The sequence below is a fragment of the Babylonia areolata genome, chromosome 5 (assembly GCF_041734735.1).
Source record: "Babylonia areolata isolate BAREFJ2019XMU chromosome 5, ASM4173473v1, whole genome shotgun sequence".
In the NCBI taxonomy this organism is placed as follows: Eukaryota; Metazoa; Mollusca; class Gastropoda; order Neogastropoda; family Buccinidae; genus Babylonia; species Babylonia areolata.
This window is the reverse complement of record NC_134880.1, coordinates 42,584,652-42,605,281: the sequence shown is the minus strand read 5'-3', so window position 1 is coordinate 42,605,281 and position 20,630 is coordinate 42,584,652. Positions and strand designations below refer to the sequence as shown.

The following is a 20,630-nucleotide window of genomic DNA, read 5'->3' as shown; positions in this document are numbered from 1 at the left end:
AACTTCTGGTTGACAATGTAAAATCCCTCTTGCAAAGAAGAATGTGTACAAAATTTGCCCCCTCTGCTGTTGCTGTCACGGTGATAATAATTCGCTCAAATGTTTTTTTTATTCCATTGCCTGTGATTTGTTTATTGTTCTGATGACAGTTGTCTTTCTTTCCTATGTATGAATGCATGTGTCAGTGTATGTGTGTGTGTGCGCGCATGTGTGTGTGTGTGGTGGGGAAAGATACAGAGCATTGGAAAAAAAAATAAAACATTAAAAGGGGAGACATAGGCACAATATAGAAGGAAATGCAAACATCAAGTAGGCCTCCTTCGATCATAGCTGACCATGGGCAGAGTATATCCGACCTAATGTCTAATTGGGCTGTCTGCTTGGACCAAGCAGCGTCGCCTGTGACTGTAGCAGGAGACCGATGCGAGAGAGAGAGTCTCTGTCGCAGCGATCACATGCGTAAGCTGATGCTGGTCTGTCGGCTGCCGTCCCTTTTCTGCGAGCTCGCTTTTCTGCTGCAGCAGCTGACAGTTTGTCCCCACCAATCCGTAGCTGATTCTTGAGAGTGCTTCTCCATCTGTTGCGGTCATCTGCAAGGTTCTCCCAGCCCGGGACTCAGTGTTGATCTCAAGCGCCTTCATGTCACGTTTGCAAACGTCTTTGTATCTCAGCTGTGGGCGGCCGATGCTTCTCTGCCCCATGGCGAGCTCCCCATAAAGGATGTATTTTGGGATGCGACCATCTTCCATGCGGCGAACGTGGCCCAGCCAGCGCAGCCGATGCTGTCTCAGCATGGTATAGGCCTACATGGTCGGGAGGCCAGCGCGAGTCAGAACTTCGGTGTTTGTCACCTTGTCTTGCCAGGAGATGCCAAGTATGCGCCGTAAGCTTCTCAAGGTATTGAGCATTTTCTCCTGACGAGCGTGTGTGGTCCACGCCTCACTGCCATACAGCAAGGTGCTGCGGAGGACGCAGGCGTTGTATACAGCCATCCTTGTCTTCGTGGTCAGCTTGGGATTTGTCCACACTCTTTCAGTGTGTGAGGCGGGCTATCCTCTTGTCGATCTCGGTGTCGAGGGAGAGGTTGTCGGTGATGGTGGACCCAAGGTAAGCCGTGAATTGATGGATGGCTTCAAACTCGTAGTCATCAATGGTGATGGCTGGTGGAGATGGCGTGTCTTGTCCTAGGGCATTTGTCTTCTTCAGACTGATGGTCAGACCGAAATCTTTGCAGGCCTGACAGAAGCGGTCCATTAGTGACTGCAAGTCACGCTGGGTGTGGGTCACAACTGCGGCATCGTCAGCAAAGAGCATGTCTCTGATGAGGGCTTCGCGGACTTTTGTCCTTGCCGCTCTGAGGCAGGCGAGATTGAAGAGCCTGCCATCTGATCTGGTCCACAGGTAGATCCCTTCTTGCACTGTGCTGAACGCGTGTCTCAGGAGAAGAACAAAGAAGATTCCAAATAGGGTGGGAGCGAGGACACAGCCTTGTTTGACACCGCTGCGTACGTCGAAGGGCTTGGAGAGGTTACCTGGCATTAAACTGCACCATCCCTTTCATGTTGGAGTGGAAGGACTCAATCAAGCTGTGCAGTTTGGAGGGGCAGCTGATCTTTCGAAGAGCCCTGCAAAGGGCGTCTCTGCTGACTACGTCAAAGGCCTTGGTGAGGTCAATGAATGTGACATACAGGGGCATCTTCTGCTCTCTGCACTTCTCCTGGATTTGGCGAAGGGAGAAGATCATGTCTACCGTGGATCTCTCTGCTCGGAAACCGCACTGTGATTCCGGGTAAACGCGTTCAGCCAGTTTCTGCAGGCGAATTAGGAGGACCCGAGCGTAGACTTTGCCTACAATGCTAAGAAGTGAGATGCCTCTGTAGTTGTTGCTGTCGCTCCTTTCACCCTTGTTTTTGTAGAGGGTGATAATCTTGGCGTCCCTCATGTCCTGCGGTACAGCTCCCTCATTCCAGCACTGACAGAGGACTGTGTGCAGAGGATGCAGAAGAGTAGTCTTGCAGTGTTTAATGAGGTCTGGGGAAATTCCGTCACTGCCAGGTGCCTTTCCTGATGTCAGGCTGTTAATGACCTTGCTGAGTTCGTCCTCAGTTGGCTCTGCATCAAGTTCTTCCATGACCAGCATGCACTTGATGGCATCGAGGGCTGAGTTGGACACTATGTTTTCTGTGGAATAGAGGTCGGAGTAGTGTTCTGCCCATCTCTCCATATGCTGGCTAGGATCGTTGATTACTTCCCCAGTGGAGGATTTGAGGGGGGCAGTCTTGCTCTGTGTTGGTCCCAGTGCCTTCCTGATACCCTCATACATCCCTCGGATGTTGCCCCTTTCCGCAGCATTCTGTATCTCTTCGCTGAGCTATGTCCAGTACTCATTTGCACATCGCCTGGCGTTAAACTAAACCTTACTCCTGGCGGCCCTGAGGATTTGCAGGTTCTTCTCACTAGGTGACCGTTTGTACTCACTGAGTGCAGCGCGCTTGGCCTCAATACCGGGAGTCACCTCTGATGATTTGGCCTCAAACCAGTCGTGGGACTTCGCGGTTTTCTTCCCGAAGGTGGCCATAGCAATGCGGTGCATGGTATCTCGTAGTGTTTCCCATCTTTCTCTGGCAGAGCCTCTGGGCTGCAATGCATCGAATTCTCTCTCAAAGGCCTCTGCGAACTGTTCTACAAAGTCTGGCTGAGACATCTTACTGACGTCAATGCGAGAGTTCCCTTGTTTCTTTGAGCAGTGGAACTTTTTTGGTTGCAGTCTCAGTCTGATCTTGCAGCATACCAGAGAGTGGTCCGTGTCACAGTCTGCACTGTGGTAAGAGCGAGTGTGGAGAAGGTTTTTGATGGCAGCTCGTCTTACTAGGATCAGATCCAGTTGGTGCCAATGTTTTGAGCGCGGGTGTCTCCAGGAGACTTTGTGTTGGGGCTTCGTCTTGAAGAAGGAATTGGCGATGCACAGTTCATGGCAGGTACAAAACTCAAGTAGTCGCTGTCCATTCTCATTCATTTTTCCCACTCCAAAGGAACCAAGACAGGAGGGCCACGAATTGTTGTCTGCACCCACTCTGGCATTGAAGTCGCCCAGGAGAACAAGTTGTTCTGTCCTGGGGATGTTCCTTATGGTTGATGCGAGATTTTCGTAGAACTCATCCTTGGCGTCTGGAGAGGTGGACAGTGTTGTAGCATATGCACTGACGAGAGTGACATAGCCTTCAGAGGTGTTGAGGCGGAGAGTCATTAGTCGTTCTGAACCTCCGCTGCCTGGTTCGATCATGTTCAGCAGGCTGTTCCTGACTGCAAAGCCTACTCCGTACTCTCTTGGGGCATCAGAGCTCTTTCCTTGCCAGAAGAAGGTGTAGTCCCTCTCCTTTAGTGTTCCTGAGTCAGCCAGCCGTGTTTCCTGCAGAGTGGCAATGTCCACATTTAGTCTTTTCAGCTCGCTGTTTATGACGGCCGTCTTTCTGGCGTCGCTGATGTCTTGCAGATCTTGGGAGAGCCTGAGCCCAGGCATCACTTGTCCGGACATTCCAACAGGCCAGTTTCATTGTTGATCCGTTTCTTGAAGTTTTCTTTTTGTCTGGTGCGGAAATTAACGACCTGCTTGTCGGATAATCTTCACACACCCATAGAAGAAGGCAGGTCGTGGCGGGACAGCACCTAACTGGCTGGGGGCTGCCCAGCTTGTGCGAGTGGAAGCTGTCCAGTGGGACGCGAGGGTCCCTCCCACCGTCAGAAGCAACCCCTGGCGTCGGCTCTACGCCAACTGAGCGCTAACTTACAACCGGTAACTGTTGCTTCACGTGTTGTTCCGACGCTAGTGCTAGTAGCGAAGCTGGAGTGTCCTCTCCAGGTTTTAGGTGCAAGGTGTTTGTGGATGGATGGACGGATATAAGCCTCGGCAATGTAATATGGAAGACAGGCTGTTGCCCATGCAGCTTGTCCCCCCCTCTCCACCTCGCTGACAGATCCAAAGGAACAGCAAGGCTGTTACGTTTTGGTGCCAACGCGGCCGCAGGAGCTGCCGGAAAGTGACAAAGTTTGCCATCCAACCGCCTTAGGGGCCCCACACCGGATTTTCTGTCAGGGTTTACTCCCTTAGCTAGGTGGCCGCAGGTAGCTCTCCAGAGCTGGCACCCTTTGATGGGTCATTTAATTCCACCAAGGTGTCTAGCCACCCTCCTCACTATCCTCCTGAGAAGACTGGTGGGGGTGCTGGCTTAGTCGCCAGCAATTCGACCCTGTGACAAGTAGTACTGGGATCCAGGTTATCAGTAGCAGATATGTCTATCTGACCTGACTTGAGCTAACATTAAACAACTGTAACAACTATAACAAATGTCCAATTGTACTATGCAGCAAACCTTCTGCAATAGTAGATAACATCTTGAAATTGTCAAAAATACATTCAAAAGAATTTTCCGAGAAGTTTGGTAAAAACTATTTCAGACTCTGACATTCAAAGCGTATGTGTTTGCTAGAAATAGATTCTCCACATATGCATTTAACATCTCTGCTGAACTCTGTTATAAAAGCGTTCAGCTTTATCCTGTTATCTTTCTTTCCTTCTTTCCGTTACATGACCATCGTCGACTTGCCAATGATTCTGTCGTGGTTGATGCACGCTGGGTATTTCGTGTTTCGATAACCCATTAAACACTGACATGGATTACAGGACCTTGAAAATGCATATTGATTTTCTGTGTGCGTATACATACGAGGGGGGTTCAGGTACTAGCAGGTCTGCACGTGTGTTGACCTTGGAGATCGGAAAAATCTCCATGCTTTACCCGGGTCACCAGACGTCATTGCCGAGAATCGAACCCGGGACCCTCAGATTGAAAGTCCAATGCGGCCGGCTTTAACCACTCGGCTATTGCGCCCGTCGATAATAATTATAATAATAAGTATTTATGTAGCCAAGCGCTCAGCTGGCTTCAGATACTGCTTCATGCACAACTAACTAAAGCTGTATAGCAGGTGCCTTTTTCGCAGCTGATCTGCCGGTCTTCAACGACTCGTGCAGAATGCATGACGCCGTTCGAATTCTTCTTCTTCTTCTTCCTGCAATGTCCATCAGCCGTTAATCCGGCTATTATTGACATGTGGGGAGGTGCACAGTGTGGAGAGGGAGAGAGAAGAGAGGAGGGAAAAGAATTTTGGCCCTACTGAAGGGTTAAGGCCGCGGCGCAGCTGCATGCGGAGCTGCACTCGGGCCTGAGTCAGGCCCAAGGCCCTTTAGTAACCTAAGCGAAGCTGCAGGCCCACAAATCACCACACCACTGGGGAAAAAACAACAACAAAAAAAACACAAAAAAACAACAAGCAGAGGTGTTTAGTGTTTACTGTGATCTGGACACCTTGGGGATGAAGGTGGCCAAGGAGGGAGGACTGGACGGTCTCAGCAGGGAGGGCATTCCAGTCACGGATGGTTCGGGGGAAAAGGAGCAGCTTCTGTAATCTGTGCGGCATGTGATCCGCTGGTAGTGGTTTGTGTGGTATGTTCTTCTGTTGCTTGCAGTCAGGGGTTTAAGGGTGTCACACCTTATGCATGCCAGGCCGTTCTGTATCTTGTACAACATGGCAAGTCGGCTGGTGCGGCGGCGTTGTTAAGGAAGGTCCACTGGAGTTGATCCTGCATATCGGCAACACTGGATGTGTTTCTGTGCCGGTTCAGGACGAAGCGGGCTGCTCTTTGCTGGGTTTTCTCCAGCTTTTTGGTCATCTTGTCGGCGTGCAGGTCCCAAACGGTGCAAGCGTACTCCATAATGGGCCTGACTATGGCCTTGTATGCTGGTGCTAGCTCCTTTGTTTTGGTTGAGCACACCTTCACGTTCCTTCTCAGGAAGCCCAGCATTCTGTTGGCCCTTGCACAAACGTTGTCCACATGGACTCCCCAGGACAGGTTTGACTGTAGGGTGACCCTGAGGACACTCGTTCAAGGGTGTGGCCATGGAAGGTGTGCTTGGTGTTGGCGTTCATTGGTTTCCTGCTTCTAGTCAGGGGCAGCTGGCTCCACTTGTCAGGGTGGAACACCATGCATGTCCCATTCTTTCTCCCAGACTTCAAGCTTGCCGAGATCCTCTTGGAGATTTGCCGGGTCGTCAGTGTTGGTCAGCAGACAGTACACAGCAGCGTCGTCTGCAAATAGTCTGGATAATGAGGAGATTCTGGCAGGGAAGTCATTTATGTATGCCAGGAAGAGGCTGGGTCCGAGCACAGATCCCTGGGGCACGCCAGATTTCACATTCACATAGTTAGATTGTGCCCACTGCCATGTGCTTCCGATCACGAAGGAAGCTCACTATCCAGCTGTTGGTGTTCCCTCGGATCCCATAGTGGTCTAATTTGTGAATCAGCAGACTATAGTTCACCCGGACAAACGCTTTGGCGAAGTCCATAATGATGACATCAGTTGCAGTGCTGTCTTCCATTGCTGCAGAGACTTAAACTTCGGTAAACTCGAGGAGCTGGGTCTCACAGGATTGGAGTTTTCTGAAACCATGTTGTTGACTGGACACAATGTCATTCGCCTCTAGGTGCTGCATGATGGCACTGACCAGGATGTGTTCAAGGACTTTTGTGGAGATGCTGGTAAGAAAGATGGGTCTATAGTTAGACGTCTTGTAGTACTCTCCCTTTTTTAAATACTGGAGTCACCAGCACTTCCTTCCAGTCTGCTGGTACCTCTCCTGACTGTAGTGAGGACTCAGTGTAGATGGCTGTTGGGGTGGGTGCGATTTCTTTGGCCAACTCTTATAGTACCTTGGGCATTAGACCATCTGGGCTAGCTGCTTTGGTGGGGTTCAGGTTGACCAGGAGTTTCTCGACACCTCTGGTGGTGATCACGGTGATTTCGTTCATGAATTGTAAATGCAAAGCCCCTTTTAGACAACTGACTGCTCCTAAACATCTATTAAATCAAGTCTCTGTATCGTTTGCTGCAATATAATGTTTGTTGTACATACATAAACACACTTTAATCACGGTTAGAAGCATACTTGATTTTAGTTTTATCGGTTCGTCAGTGTAAAGATTTCAACTGACGCAGTACAAGCTTACGTCATTTTGTCTTCTCGGGCTCGTCACATATAATGCTACAGTTTACAATTCTATATGTGACTGCTGTTGGAAACTAAAACCACACTGTTATAGTGTTTGGACTCGAACAGATCAGGCATTTAGACTGTGCAGTCGTGTAGCGTATATAGATTTGTCTGAACGCAGTCAGCCGGTGACGCCGCGGCCTCAGTCCTCAAGTTGAGTAACTGAACTGAACCGAAACTGCAATGCCCTTGAACGTCCACTGCTAGAGTATGGTCATTGCATGTGTTTGGCAGCCACAGCAGAAAACACAATGCAGTGAAAATGAGGATGTGCAGCGCCGGGCAACAAAGCAGACTGTTGTCACCTTTGAGGGACAAACCTATAACTGACCAGGAAAGATCGGATCCTAGAATTGCCAAGTCTGTAACCGCGGCGACGTAGTGGGGATATGATTGAGGTGTATAAATAATTTCAGGGTTATTACAACGTCAAGCTGCCAAAATTCGAGTTTGTTTGTAGACCTACACGGACACGCGGCAGTTAAAAAACAAAACAACAACAAAACCCTACAAAAAAACAAAAACAAAACAAAAACAACAACATTAAAAAACGATATAGTAGATAATATATAATTATACTGGTTCAATGTTACAGGAAACTTCTTCTCAAACAGGGTTGCTTCCCTCTGGAACAGATTGTGCAGTAAGTGACAGCACCCTCTATAAATTCCTTCAAAAATAAGCTTGACTGTTATCAGAAAAACTGACCCTGCCTACCTTGTATATTCACCTGTCAGACAGGTAGACTGACACTTTTTTTTTTTTTTTGCTTTGCTCCATACGCCTGCCATGCATGCTGCTATATACAGGCTTTTGTCTTACTCGCAGAACGAACAGGCCCCTTGGAAGGGGGCCTTAAGTCGCCCAAGTCACGTAAAAAAAAAAGAAAAAAGAAAAAAAGTTTGCCGAACTTCCTACCGGAAGATGCTCAATGCAAATACACAGCGTTTCCTACTGTACGCATGCGCACTCAGCGAATTATTATGGCGACGTCGGGTATGATGTGAACTTGTTTTCATTTCACGTAGACTGAACTTATGACTAGTGTTTCACACAGTTGCAGAGAGATGGGGTCGTCCGAGTTTACCCCAGAGATGATAGCATCATTGAAAGCAAAGGTTCATCAGGCTGCTAGAGATGGAATGGCTATCAGCATTTTCGCAATGTTGTGGAACCTTGATCGGCATATTGTCAATGAAGTATTAGAACACCACACGGAGGCAGATGGACAGAAGACAACACCCCTCATAATTGCTGCAAGAAATGGGGAGGAAAAGGTAGTTCAGGTACTCTTGAGTAATTTCAACGTGAACATTGAACAGTCAGGTGTTGTGAAATTTGACGGCTATGTAATCGAAGGCGCAACAGCATTGTGGTGTGCTGCTGGTGCGGGTCATTTTTGTGTTGTTCGCTGTCTCGTTGAACATGGTGCAGACGTAAACCATCCTACTGTCACAAACTCAACGCCTCTGCGTGCTGCATGTTTTGATGGACGGTTGGATATTGTGCGATTCCTTGTGAACAACCGTGCGGACTTAACAATTGCAAACAAATACAACAATACCTGTCTCATGATCTCATGCTACAAAGGACACAGAGAGGTTGTTACTTTCCTTTTGGAAAAGGGGGCTGACCCTGATTGCAAGGCGCACTGTGGAGCCACAGCTCTGCATTTCTCTTCAGAATGTGGCCATCTGGACATTGTCAAAGAACTGATTCGCTTCAATGGAAAAATGCTGACAAATGATCACAATATGACACCACTTACAATTGCTGCAGAGTGTGGAAAGGAAGATGTGGTTGAGTATTTCATCACTCTCCCAAACATTACCCAGTCAGAAAAGATTGATGCTCTGGAACTTCTTGGTGCATCTTTTGCCAATGACAAAGAAAACTACAACATGCACAAAGCATACTACTATCTTCACCATGCCATGTCTGAGAGATTCAAAGATCCACAGAGAATCATCAAGAAACCAGAGTATCCTCCAGTACCAGCATATGAAAACCGCCGAGAATGTCGGACAGTTGCAGAATTGGAGGCCATTCAACATAACAGTTCTGCACTTCACATGGAATCACTTACAATCCGTGAAAGAATTCTTGGTGCTGATAATCCAGAGGTTCCACATCCTGTCATATTTCGTGGGGCTGTGTTTGCAGACAATGGAAGATTTGACCGCTGTATTGCATTGTGGATGCATGCCATGCAGCTTCGGCAGCGCAACAACCGTACTATCTCCAAGGATCTCCTTCGTTTCTCTCAAGTCTTTGCGCAGATGGTCCATTTGGGGCTACCTCTTTGCTTTGTGCATATTGAGAGTGTGTTTCAGCATGCTGTGGAAGAACTTGACCGTGATGTTCAACGTGCACACAGAGATGAGGATGACAAAGACACAGTGACAGAAATTTATCAGGCGAACATCCACACATGCCTATATCTCTTAGCCATTGCCATCAAGGTGGAGAAAAAAGGGGAGGAAATAGAGCAGCTGCACAGGTTGGTCTATTATTTTCTGAAGAAAGGTCCATCACTGAGGAATGGTTACACTCCCTTGCACATGGCTGTAGACAGTGCTACTCTAGTGGATGACTTCCATGTCAATGATGTTGTGAAGTTTCCCAATTCTCAGATGGCTGTCATTTTAGTCAATTGTGGAGCAGATGTGAATGCAATGGATCAGTGTGGAAATACCCCTCTGCATATCATTGTGCGCTATGCTGAACCCATCAATGACTTTGACACATTGTTGAAGGTGATGCAGGTGCTGATCAAAGGTGGAGCTCACATGGACATTAGCAATCATGAGCGCAAAACACCTATCCAGTGTGTGACAACCGGTGTGGCAGAGGTGATACTGAGACAGCACAACCAGTTGTCTCTCAAGTGTCTAGCAGCCAGGTGCATCCGAGACCACAATATTGCATACAGCTCCTTTGTGCCAGTGTTTCTAGAAGAGTTTATAAATCTTCACTGAATCTGATAATTATCTGTGCTGTGAAGCCAGTCACTAACGGTTCATGACCGCTACAGCGTGCTAGGGTTTTGATTGCAAAATCATGAGGACAATTTCAGGTCTTTGTTCCCACTGACAGTGAGATGATACTGAGTGCATAATATGTGCAGTCTTCAGGAGTTCAGCTTTGACCTCAAGATTCACTGGAACAGTTGAAGTTACTCATTTATTTTATTAATGTTATTTTTCAATGATACAAGTTTACATCATGTATGTCCTTCATATGAAGCCATTCACTCGAGGGTCATTGCATTGTGCTATTATTTGTTAATTAGTTTTATTTCTACATGATAGTTATTGCATTTCCATCATGTAATTTTGATATTTTGTTTTAAAATTTATTTTACATTTATTTTATATAAGACAGATTTTACCAAGTTGTGGGTAAAATGAGACTGTTGTCCTGTGGACAGTACATATTGTTCACCATTACCTTTTTATTTTTCTGTAAGTGCGCATGTGTCACAAGGGTACCTAAAGATTCTAATTCACTTCTCTGGTGATAAAATTGTGCAGAAATGATAGAATTGAAATTGTAATTGAAGGGAAAAGATTAAGCATTATTTATTTCAGGAAAAACAAAAACCCAGCTGAAATAGTGAAAACTTTGGGAGCAAAGTTTTGCAAGTAAACCTGTCAAGGTACATCTACATATGCAAAGTTTGAACTACAACTTGTTGTACAAGATGGCCTTTTTCAAAAGGGGACAAAAATTGAAAAACAAGAAAAATCACCACCACCAACACAAAAAGCAAAAACAAAGAAAACCCAAACCTAATGAATCATTGACTTTGAAGAATTAGTGCCAGTTAAATGTGAAAGAATCTTACATGTGTGACAAGTCACAGTCAGTTTGTAACACTAACAGAGGAGGAAATTATCATATTTTAGTTTGATTGATAAACTACAAGGAAAATGAACCTTTTCATTTGAAGTTTCCCTTTTACAATTTAGACCATAAAAGTGTGTGAAGGTTAGTGAGCTGTATTGTGTTGTAATTATAAAAAAAAGAAAAAGAAAAAAAGATTGCATTACGTTTTGTCACAAAAGATTTTTTGTGAGAAACTTGGGCTGCTCCCCCGATGGAGAGCGCATCACCACAGTGCAGTGTCACCCAACTTACTATTTTTTAAACTTAAATTCTTTGTTCTGTTATCAGGAAGTATATTTGTTTTACTTTTAACTTTAAGGTTGATTTCTACATAATTTTCACAAGGACAGTTTTTTGTTGCTGGCTTTTTTTGTGTGGGTTAGGTGCATGTTGCACATGGGACCCCAGTTTATTGTCTCATCAGAAAGACTAGCACCCAGACAAGTGTCTGGTAATGTAGAGTGTGTCCTGAGTCAAGTCTTTGACATTTCATGCACATGCATTGTAGAAACAAAAAGAGAAAGAAGAGAACATAAGAAGCAAAACAAAGGTGGGTGAAATGAAGCAAAAAAATATTTTGTAAATAAGGGAAGTATGTTTTTCACGTCTTGATTCACATCTGTTTACAAAAAACAAAGTGCTAATGTCACTTATTTATGTTACTGACAAGAAAATGAAATGTATTCTCACGTTGAAAATTGAAAAATGGTGGTGATACATTGTTTAAACATGAGTTTTTAATACAACTCCACATAAAATGTTTTGATTATGCAACAAAAACTGTCACTGGCAACCCTGTATTTTCCTATGAGTAAGCATCAAGTTAACTATATATTTTTAGATCATGTTATTGTTGTGTACTGTACATTATGATAAGAGTTATTGTCTCTCACTGCGTTGTGTGAAGTGTTACTGGCAGAATTTAAAAAAAAATTATTTTTTTTATGATATTGAATTTTGTCAATACTGGTGAAAACAAGCCCTTTAACTCCAAGATGAAGGTACACATTTTTAAGGCTCTGCTTGCAAAACCAACCCAGAAACATTTCTTTCCCATTGTGTTTGTGCACTGCAGTGATGGAGTTTGGGATCCAGTCATATAATGGCACAAAAAGTAATACTAATTACAGGTGTCCGATAGTGATGTGTGTTCATTGATTCATGTAACCTGTAGAAAAAACAAATTGCTAAACCAGCCCAGAAAAATTGCTTTCCCATTGTCCTGCATGCAGTGATGCTGTATTGGACCCAGACATTTGATGGCACATAAAATAATACTAATTACAGGTATCTGATAGTGGTGTGTTCGTTGATCCATGTAACCTGTAAAAAAAAAAATAATTCAAAACCGGCACAGAAACATTGCTTTCCTATTGTCCTACATGCAGTGATGCAGTATTGGACCCAGACATTTGATCAATTGATGGCACATAAAGTGATATTAATTTCAGGTATCTGATAGTGGTGTGTGTTCTTCGACCTGTGTAACGATTAGAAAAAAACAAATCGCAAAACCAGCACAGAAGCATTGCTCTCCCATTGTCCTGCATGCAGTGATGCAGTTTTAGACCCAGACAGTTGATGGCACATAAAATAATACTAATTACAGGTATCTGATAGTGGTGTGTGTTCATTGATCCATGTAACCTGTAGGAAAAAAATTGCAAAAACCAGCTAAGAAACATTGCTTTCCAATTGTCCTACATGCAGTGATGCAGCATTGGACCCAGGCATTTGATGGCACATAAAGTAATACTATTTTCAGGTTAATTGTGGTGTGTATTCATCGATCCATGTACAGGCAATGCCAGTCTGTCTTTAAATACTAGTTATAGGAGATGGTCTTATACTTAGTTATACTTATAGTTGTACAAGTTATAGTTATACATGTGCCAGTGGTCACTTGTATGAGGAAGAACAAAGATTATAATGGAATATTTGCACTTTGAGAGGCTGTGGGGCCTGTACTTAGTATATTTCTGTGTATATGCATGGTCAAATGAAAAATAGGTATGATCTCTGGAAGAGATATAATACACTTAAAGGAGTGATCTGGAAGGGGTGATGTGATGTTATATAATCTTCATTCAGTTGCTGCAGAAGTAGATTAAGTAATGAGGTTGTATGACTCGATCTGGTTTTTGATCAATGTCTGTATCTACCCAAGTGTAAGGTTATGCAAAGCGCTATACATACTATGTAACGAAGGCTTGGAGTTCCAAGTCCTTGTTTCATGTAAAAGCAAATCATATAAAAAATCAGTATTTCACTATTTGTTTGTTGTACAGTTTACATATTTTGACTCCAATCTTTCCCTTGTCTACTACAGTCCAGTTCCTTTCAATGGAAATCAGTTTTCCATACAGACGGTTGTTTAGATTCAGAAAATGTTTTCTTGTTTTGTTTTGTCATCGTTATTAGATTCTGTTAAGTAGTTTGGATTTAATCAGTATAATGAATTGCAGATGCTACATTCTGCTAACTTCCTTGATATTATGTAATGATGATGTTCATAAAATCAACAAGGAATTACTTGAGCTTTGGCCTCATCTGTGCATGCATGAGTCATTCTGTCTGGAGTGGGGCAAGGAGAGGAAGTGGAGGAGAGAGATACCACATCTGATACACCTCCAATTTGTATCTTACAGTTACATACATGTTTCTTTTAAATCACAAATGGTATTCCGTTTTGTTTCTACTTGTTGAAGTTGTTGACTTGTTCATTTTTGCTGACAAACATTTGAGTGTTTTGCATTGTATGTTGGACAAATCATGTTCACTATACAAGTCTGTATGTTCATGTGATTCAGATTTTTTGTTTGTTTTTGCATCAAGGCTTGTTTCAAATTGCCACAGATTTGCTTTAAATGGCACATAAAAATACACAGCTTGTTATGTAGCATTCATTGTGCCATAAGGATTTTTCAAGGCTTTGAACTTGAGGAAAGTTTCATGTTCAGATAGTATGCTTTGGTCTTATATCCTTTTGAATACTAGAGTTTGGAAATGCTTTTAGTCTTTAGATGGTTCAAGCACTGGCTGGTTTTTAAGCATGTCAGAGCAAAACATTGCTGCATTGTTTTCCTTTTCATTTAAAAATTATTTATTTTATTTTGGGGGTGGATCTGAACCAACTTTGATATACTCATCAGTAAACTTGGAACCTATTTTGATGTTTTTAGTTAATCATGGATGTTCATTATTTAAATATTTATTTTATTGACTTTTTTTTGTGTGTGGTAGTCTTGTGTTGTTATTAAAATTAAAATGAAAGCTGAAAGCGAAAATATGAATGCTTCCCACTAAAAACAGAGTATGCATGACTGCATATATGGTGGCATCAAAAACACTTTTTAAGCCCACTTGTGCATGTGACTTTTTTTTGTGAGTGAACATGGGAGTTGCAGCCCATAAACAAAGAAGAAGAAGAATGCTTGTTCTACATTCACTGATTCAGCCTGATACCTTCATACCTTTTATAGATAAAGATTTTATCTGAATTTAAAAGATGTATGATTCTGCATATGTATGTTAAAGATCTCTCTTTAATTAAGTTAAACTAAGAAAAAAAAAAAGATAGCTGTGTTATTAATAGCATGTCACAACTTGTTCATACTGGTACTCTGAAAGGTTGATGAGTATAATAACTACTGTGTTTTAGATTTATTTTGAAATTCATTATTGTTCATCCTTTTGGAATTTACTATTTTAATAAATAATTTGGGGTTTTCTTGCACTGTATTCACACTTTGAGTTTTCTTTTTAATTTGGGTGTGTGGGGGTGGGTGGGGGTTCTGTTTTGTGTGAATCAGTTATTGGAATTTTGGGTCTTCAGTTTATGGAGAATGTTATTGTACCAGTACTAGTAGAGAGAACTAACTTTCCATCTTAGCATATAACACTGTTTATTGTGTGATTGGATAGAGAAAGAGAGAAAGGGGGAGGAGAGGGGGGGGGGGAGATAATGTGTGTTTTGATTGCATAAATGATTGTGCATTCGTTATGAAGAATTCATGACTTATTGTGGGCCTTAAAACATTTATTGTTTACTGCATTGCTTGAATTTGAATATTTTGCATAGATGTGTTAATGTGTATGTCATAGTGCTGACATAAAAAAAATATTGTCGCTGAATTCTTGAAAGGACAATGTGATTCTCAGTCTCTGTTCTTGTGATATCTGCTGTAATTACATTTGAGCTGCTGCAGTCTCATTGCAGGTGACAGTGGTTCATGTCATTGACTTGGATATATATTATTGCTATCACTGCAGTTGAAGTAAGCACATGATTTTTTAAAATTTTATTATCACTAGTAGTTCATCCATCCAGCAATTATAGATAATCACAATGCATTAACATCATGTTAAACTATATATATATATATATATATATATATATATATATAAAATTCCTTCTGTGTATTCAGTTGATCTTCATGAATCACAGATGTGAAGTTCAGCTTATGAAAATATTTGATAAAGGCAAGGTCTTTCTGGAAATAAAGATGGGGGCTTTATTTATTTTTTTTAATTGTTGAAACAAAAATGGTTTTGTAATCATTGATGGTTTGATTTAGTTGTGACATTGTTTTTCAGATTAGAATTGAGATATATTTTGTACTGTATTGTATCAAATTACTCTCTGTCCCAACAGATTTCTGCGCTTGACATTTGGGATGCTTTCCACCCGGAGAGTGCGTCATTTCAGTGTGCTGACACTCTTTCTTTTCTTCTTTTTTTTTGTTCTTATCCGTAATATGCTCAATAGAAATGGTAAACATGGGAAAGAAAAGAAAATTTCCTTCAAGTAGTCTGTCACTATGCTAAAAATAGAGACAGTGAAGAATGGCAAATACAAGTCTCGGCAGGCTTATATGCCATGTCGATGCAGAAAGATTCAGGAAATACACTCTGCACATCCGGAAATACTGTTGAAGTTAGTTCCCTTCCCTTGCAGTTTGTTCTTATGAAGGAACTTAATAAAATGAGGTAAATTTTGACACCAGAGCAGTTCTGGGGTGCAGGGCTCTTTGAGCTAAAATAAGAGTGATCCTGAAATATCTTCAGACAAAGGTTTTGGACCTACTTGCACTTGTGTAAACAGCCACACATGAACAAATTGATGGTGTGATCTGTTGGATATAACGGTCAACATACATGTACGTAATACTTTTTAATAGAAACATTTTCACATGACAAACACTATACATGTACATAATAGAATGTCTTTATTACCAAGTGTACCAGGGTCACAAGGAATATATTGGGGGAGGGGGGTGGGTGGGGTTATACACAAACACAGATACAGTAGAAATTAGGATATATACATGTGCATATCAATACAAAAACTTGTGCATACTCAATGTGCACGCACACACACACACAAACATTTGAACAGAAGCCGCATATTATATGTGGATGGGGCTGATGACCAGATCTTCAGGTAGATGGTTGTAGATTGCACAGTTCTATTTGTCAAAAGCTATTGGCGAAGCGATTGGTTTTCATCCTTATACTTCTGTACCGTTGACTGGAGGGGAACATCTCGAAAATCCCAAAAGCTGGATATGATTCATCCTGGCTGATTGATTTTGCTTTTTTGAGTAGCCGCTTATATGTCGTCTTTAGAAGTTAGATCAGTCCTGGTAATCTTGGTGGCAGTTTCGAAACATTTTCTAATGAAGTGTGAAATAAATACTTGTACTGAAAGTTAAACAAGGAAAAATTGCTTGATTCTGGACAACAAACTGTTTAAGCAGCACAAAACAGTGTGTAGTTGATTGACGACAGTGTTTCTCCATTTTGTCAACCAGACATATTGAAGTACAGTGTGAGCTGCTCGCCATTTTTATTGTCTGTAAATTGCTCTGATCATTGCCATGCTTTGTGGAGAGGTCAGCTATGGCGTGACCGTTTTTTTTTTCTTCTGATTCTGTTGTTGAGTATGACTGTTTTGAGCTTTGTGTATGAATCTTTACTGTACTGTTTCAAATTGTTTCTTGATATGTTGTCAGGATAGATGTTCCAGTTCATTGGAAGTTGCATTGAGTTTGATTAAACAGTTGAGATAAATGCTTGCTGTTGATCCCTTCAATTACCTTTCTTTTCTTTTTTTCCCCTTTTCTTTTTCTCATCATGTTTCTTTTGTTCATACCTCATCATATGAGGTTTCAGCCTGAATGAATATATTGTGATTCGAATTCTGCTTCTCTCATCACGACATTCAAGGGCATTTAGTTATGAACACGTTCAGTGAACTGCAGTTGTCAGAGGCACCAATTATGTAGTAAACAATAATTATATCTTTCCAGAAATGATTTATTAATATCATGAAGTCAGTATAAGGTGAGTTCAGTTTTTATTTTTTCATTTGAGAGTGCCAGTTATTTTCACAGAAAATTACTTTGTTTTTAAAGGTTATAATGGTTTTTGCTTACCTGATCAAAGTGTGATTTATACATAGTGGAATTAGCATTACTAACATTTCGTTTTGTAATATTTAACAATGTCTGAAAGCTTGAGTGCAGTATACTTTGTGTGCATGCTGTGATACTCATGCAGTTTAATCTATTTTGGTACTGAAAACAAAAAAGTTAGGTTTAGAATTCTTTTGTTTCAACAGCCACAGTGATTTCTTTCAAAATAAAAATGGACCATTTTCAGATACAAGGTCTTCTGTTTGATTTGTTCAGTTTTAAAAATTATTTGCATTTAACTCACAAAGCACACACACACACACACACACAGCACTTGCATACACACCAATCTTTTTACACAAATGCATTGAAAACCAGCTTCATTTACCCACATACACCTTTCATTTACCACATACACCACCAGTTACTGATTTGCAGAGAATACTGGGTCTGCTGTTAGCCTGACAAATAACTTTGTAAAAAAACAAAACAAAAAAAACCCATTTCAATACATACACATACACTGAAAGTAACACAGACTGGATCGTACAGAGAGTGACTGATCAAAGAAAGAATGATACATGTAAAGAAAAAAAGGCGGGGGGAACGGAAACTGAGACAAAAAAAGGCAAAATTTCTGTCTGTTTTGACTATAAAACACAGCAAATGATCAGACAGTGTTATCTCCAAGAGAGAAACTTGAGTATCTTGTAAATGTATTACAATTTTGTTTTGTCCCTCTTTTGTTTACTGTTTTCTTTTTTTCTTCTTTCTTTTTTCATAAGCCCACTCAGTTTTTTCACTTACAATCCTTGAATCTTACTTGGCTGCAAAGACTGAAAATGGAGCTGAGAGCATTCAGAGTTTGTTTGCATTGTATCTTTCCTGTGTCTGTCTGTCCTTACTCTAAAAAGAGATTGAAGGATTAAAGTAAACATCAAAGAGAATCTCTGAACAGACTTTACAGAGGACTCGCATTTTAAAAATTCTTTTTTTTTTTTTTGTATGAAGTTGGCAAAGTCAGGAAACATTTCCCATCTTTTTCTCCTAGCCTTCCAGTCACAGACCGTGGAGCCCTTAGTGTCAAAACAGTGCACCATCTATAATGATTATCAGTTATTGCCAACTGTGACGGTTCCATTGTCCTGATATTCCACCGGGACACCCAGAGATTAGTTATGTACTGCACTGTATTGGATTTTATTGCTTTTTGTCACAACAAATTTTTCTGCATGAAAATCAGGCTGCTCTCCCCAGGGAGAGCATGCTGCTACAGTGCAGAGCCAGCCTTTTTTTCTTCTTTTTCTTTTTCTGCCTGCACATGTGTTTGTTTTCTTGTCAGAGTGGATTTTTCTACAGTTTTGCTGGGAACCAACATTGGGATCTTTAAGATGCGTTCTTAAAATGCATGCTACACATGGGAGCTTGGATAACCATTTCATTCAAATGACTGGTGTCCAGACCACCATTCAAGGTCTTGTGGAGGGGGAGAAAATACTGCTGAGTGCGGGGATTCCATCCTATGGGCTCAGATTCAGTCAATTTCTAGGTGGACACTTTATCACTCCGCCATTGCTTCAGTGCCTGGTTGTGATGAAATCAGTGGGAAATCAATGTCATATCTTTATACACCATTGCCAGGGAAATAGGTGTGGCAGGCATTGTGACAATATCAGGTAACGAGCAATTTATTCACCTATATTTTATTTGCAGCTTTGCCATCACCACATTCTTAACACACTCTTTCACTGTTACAATCTAAATGGAAATAAAGAAAGTAGCAGTCCACATTGTCACACATTCTTTCACTAAAATAATCTATGCAAAAATGAAAAAGCAGTCCACATAATGATCAGCATTTTATTAACAACAGTATACCAAATCAGACTTTCCTCTTCTTTGTTTGGCACACAATTTAAGTGTAATTTTTTCAGTTCTCATTTTATGCCTTACTAATGTCCATGAGACAAAAAAAAGAAAAGAAAAAAAAGAGTTCCTTAGTGATGGTAGATGGAATCATTAACTGAAAAATCTTGCTTTCATTGTACACAGTGGTAACAGCCTTACTACAAAGACAGGTTATAATTTCATGTATTCATTTCATAGTCATTAAAATTTATACACTACATAATTATGTTACATTTCTTAACACCAAATTATTTTAGATGAGGACACTGAAATATTCCTGCAAATATCAGGAATATTTGGATTTGCCAGCATTTTGTTCACAAGTTTAACACAAGGCAGGCTTACCAGTGATGATGAAATTTACAATAAACTAGTTCTAACCGGCAAAAACATTGATGGCAAAAACCCAACTGTAACCCAACCAGTATCCACATCCAACCAGCAAAATAATTTCCGAACAATTTCTGTTTACAAACTTCTCTCCAAATTATATGTGTGTCTCAATTTTTTGTTTATTAAACAAGTACGAGACAGATTGATTTGTTTTCATGATCATCACAACATTCACAAAACTGGTAAAGTTGCAGTCTTTTATTTACTAAACTTTTTTTCCCCCCAAAAGTCTAGTGATCACTTCTTGTCCACTTTTTCAGTCATTTCAGGAATGGCCTGGAAAACAACAACAAAGTATTATTATAATAGGTGCTTATAGCCTAATGAACCACACAGGTCTACATTATTAGGGCTGAAAACACCTTCCAAAAAACAAAACAATTCCAAGAACCTGAACAGAAAGAAACCGAAGCAACCCAGCATGGACATTCCCCAACCCCACAAAACTTCCTTCTCATTGGTTTATTACCTGTACCCTACAAGATGATTTCAGGCAAGTAAGCATTCATTCTTTTCAGCACACAAATATTCACTCATACAATCTGTGCAGAATACAAAGGAAATTTTCTACCTAAAATTACGTTTAAGTAACATACTTACCGTGACCCACTAGTGCAGACTCTGGCAGGGGTCTGACATTCCTGTCCTGTGCAAACTTACTATCCGCCTATGCGGAGAAAACAAAAGTAGCTACGGCCGATAACCTCCCGGAAGTAGGTAACCTCCCCTTTGCCCCCCTGACTAGCGTCCTCTTTTTCCGTCAGCCATCATGACTCCTGTTCCTGTGCTCTTCATACGGCTAAGTTTTTTTTTGTATTTTCTGTCTGTCTGTCGATTCTCTGGTGTTCTTGTTTTTTGTCAAATTATATGTTTTTTGACATAATTATATGGTCCATACAAATACACAAACTGT

General features: G+C 41.5%; 2 protein-coding genes across 2 annotated transcripts in view; one reads left to right on the top strand and one right to left on the bottom strand.

Moving 5' to 3' along the window:
* The first annotated feature begins 8,089 nt into the window (after positions 1 to 8,089).
* LOC143282076 (protein fem-1 homolog B-like) lies at positions 8,090 to 19,935 on the top strand. Its single transcript, XM_076587537.1, has one exon. The coding sequence runs from the start codon at positions 8,150 to 8,152 to the stop codon at positions 10,088 to 10,090; it is 1,941 nt and encodes a 646-aa protein (XP_076443652.1). The 5' UTR covers positions 8,090 to 8,149; the 3' UTR covers positions 10,091 to 19,935.
* Positions 19,263 to 20,630, bottom strand: part of LOC143282078 (electron transfer flavoprotein subunit alpha, mitochondrial-like) — a 12,379-nt gene continuing 11,011 nt past the window's right edge. Inside the window, exon 10 of the mRNA XM_076587539.1 lies at positions 19,263 to 19,993. Within this exon, the coding sequence (XP_076443654.1) occupies positions 19,955 to 19,993 (39 nt within the window). The 3' untranslated portion in view covers positions 19,263 to 19,954. The remainder of the gene's footprint in view (positions 19,994 to 20,630) is intronic.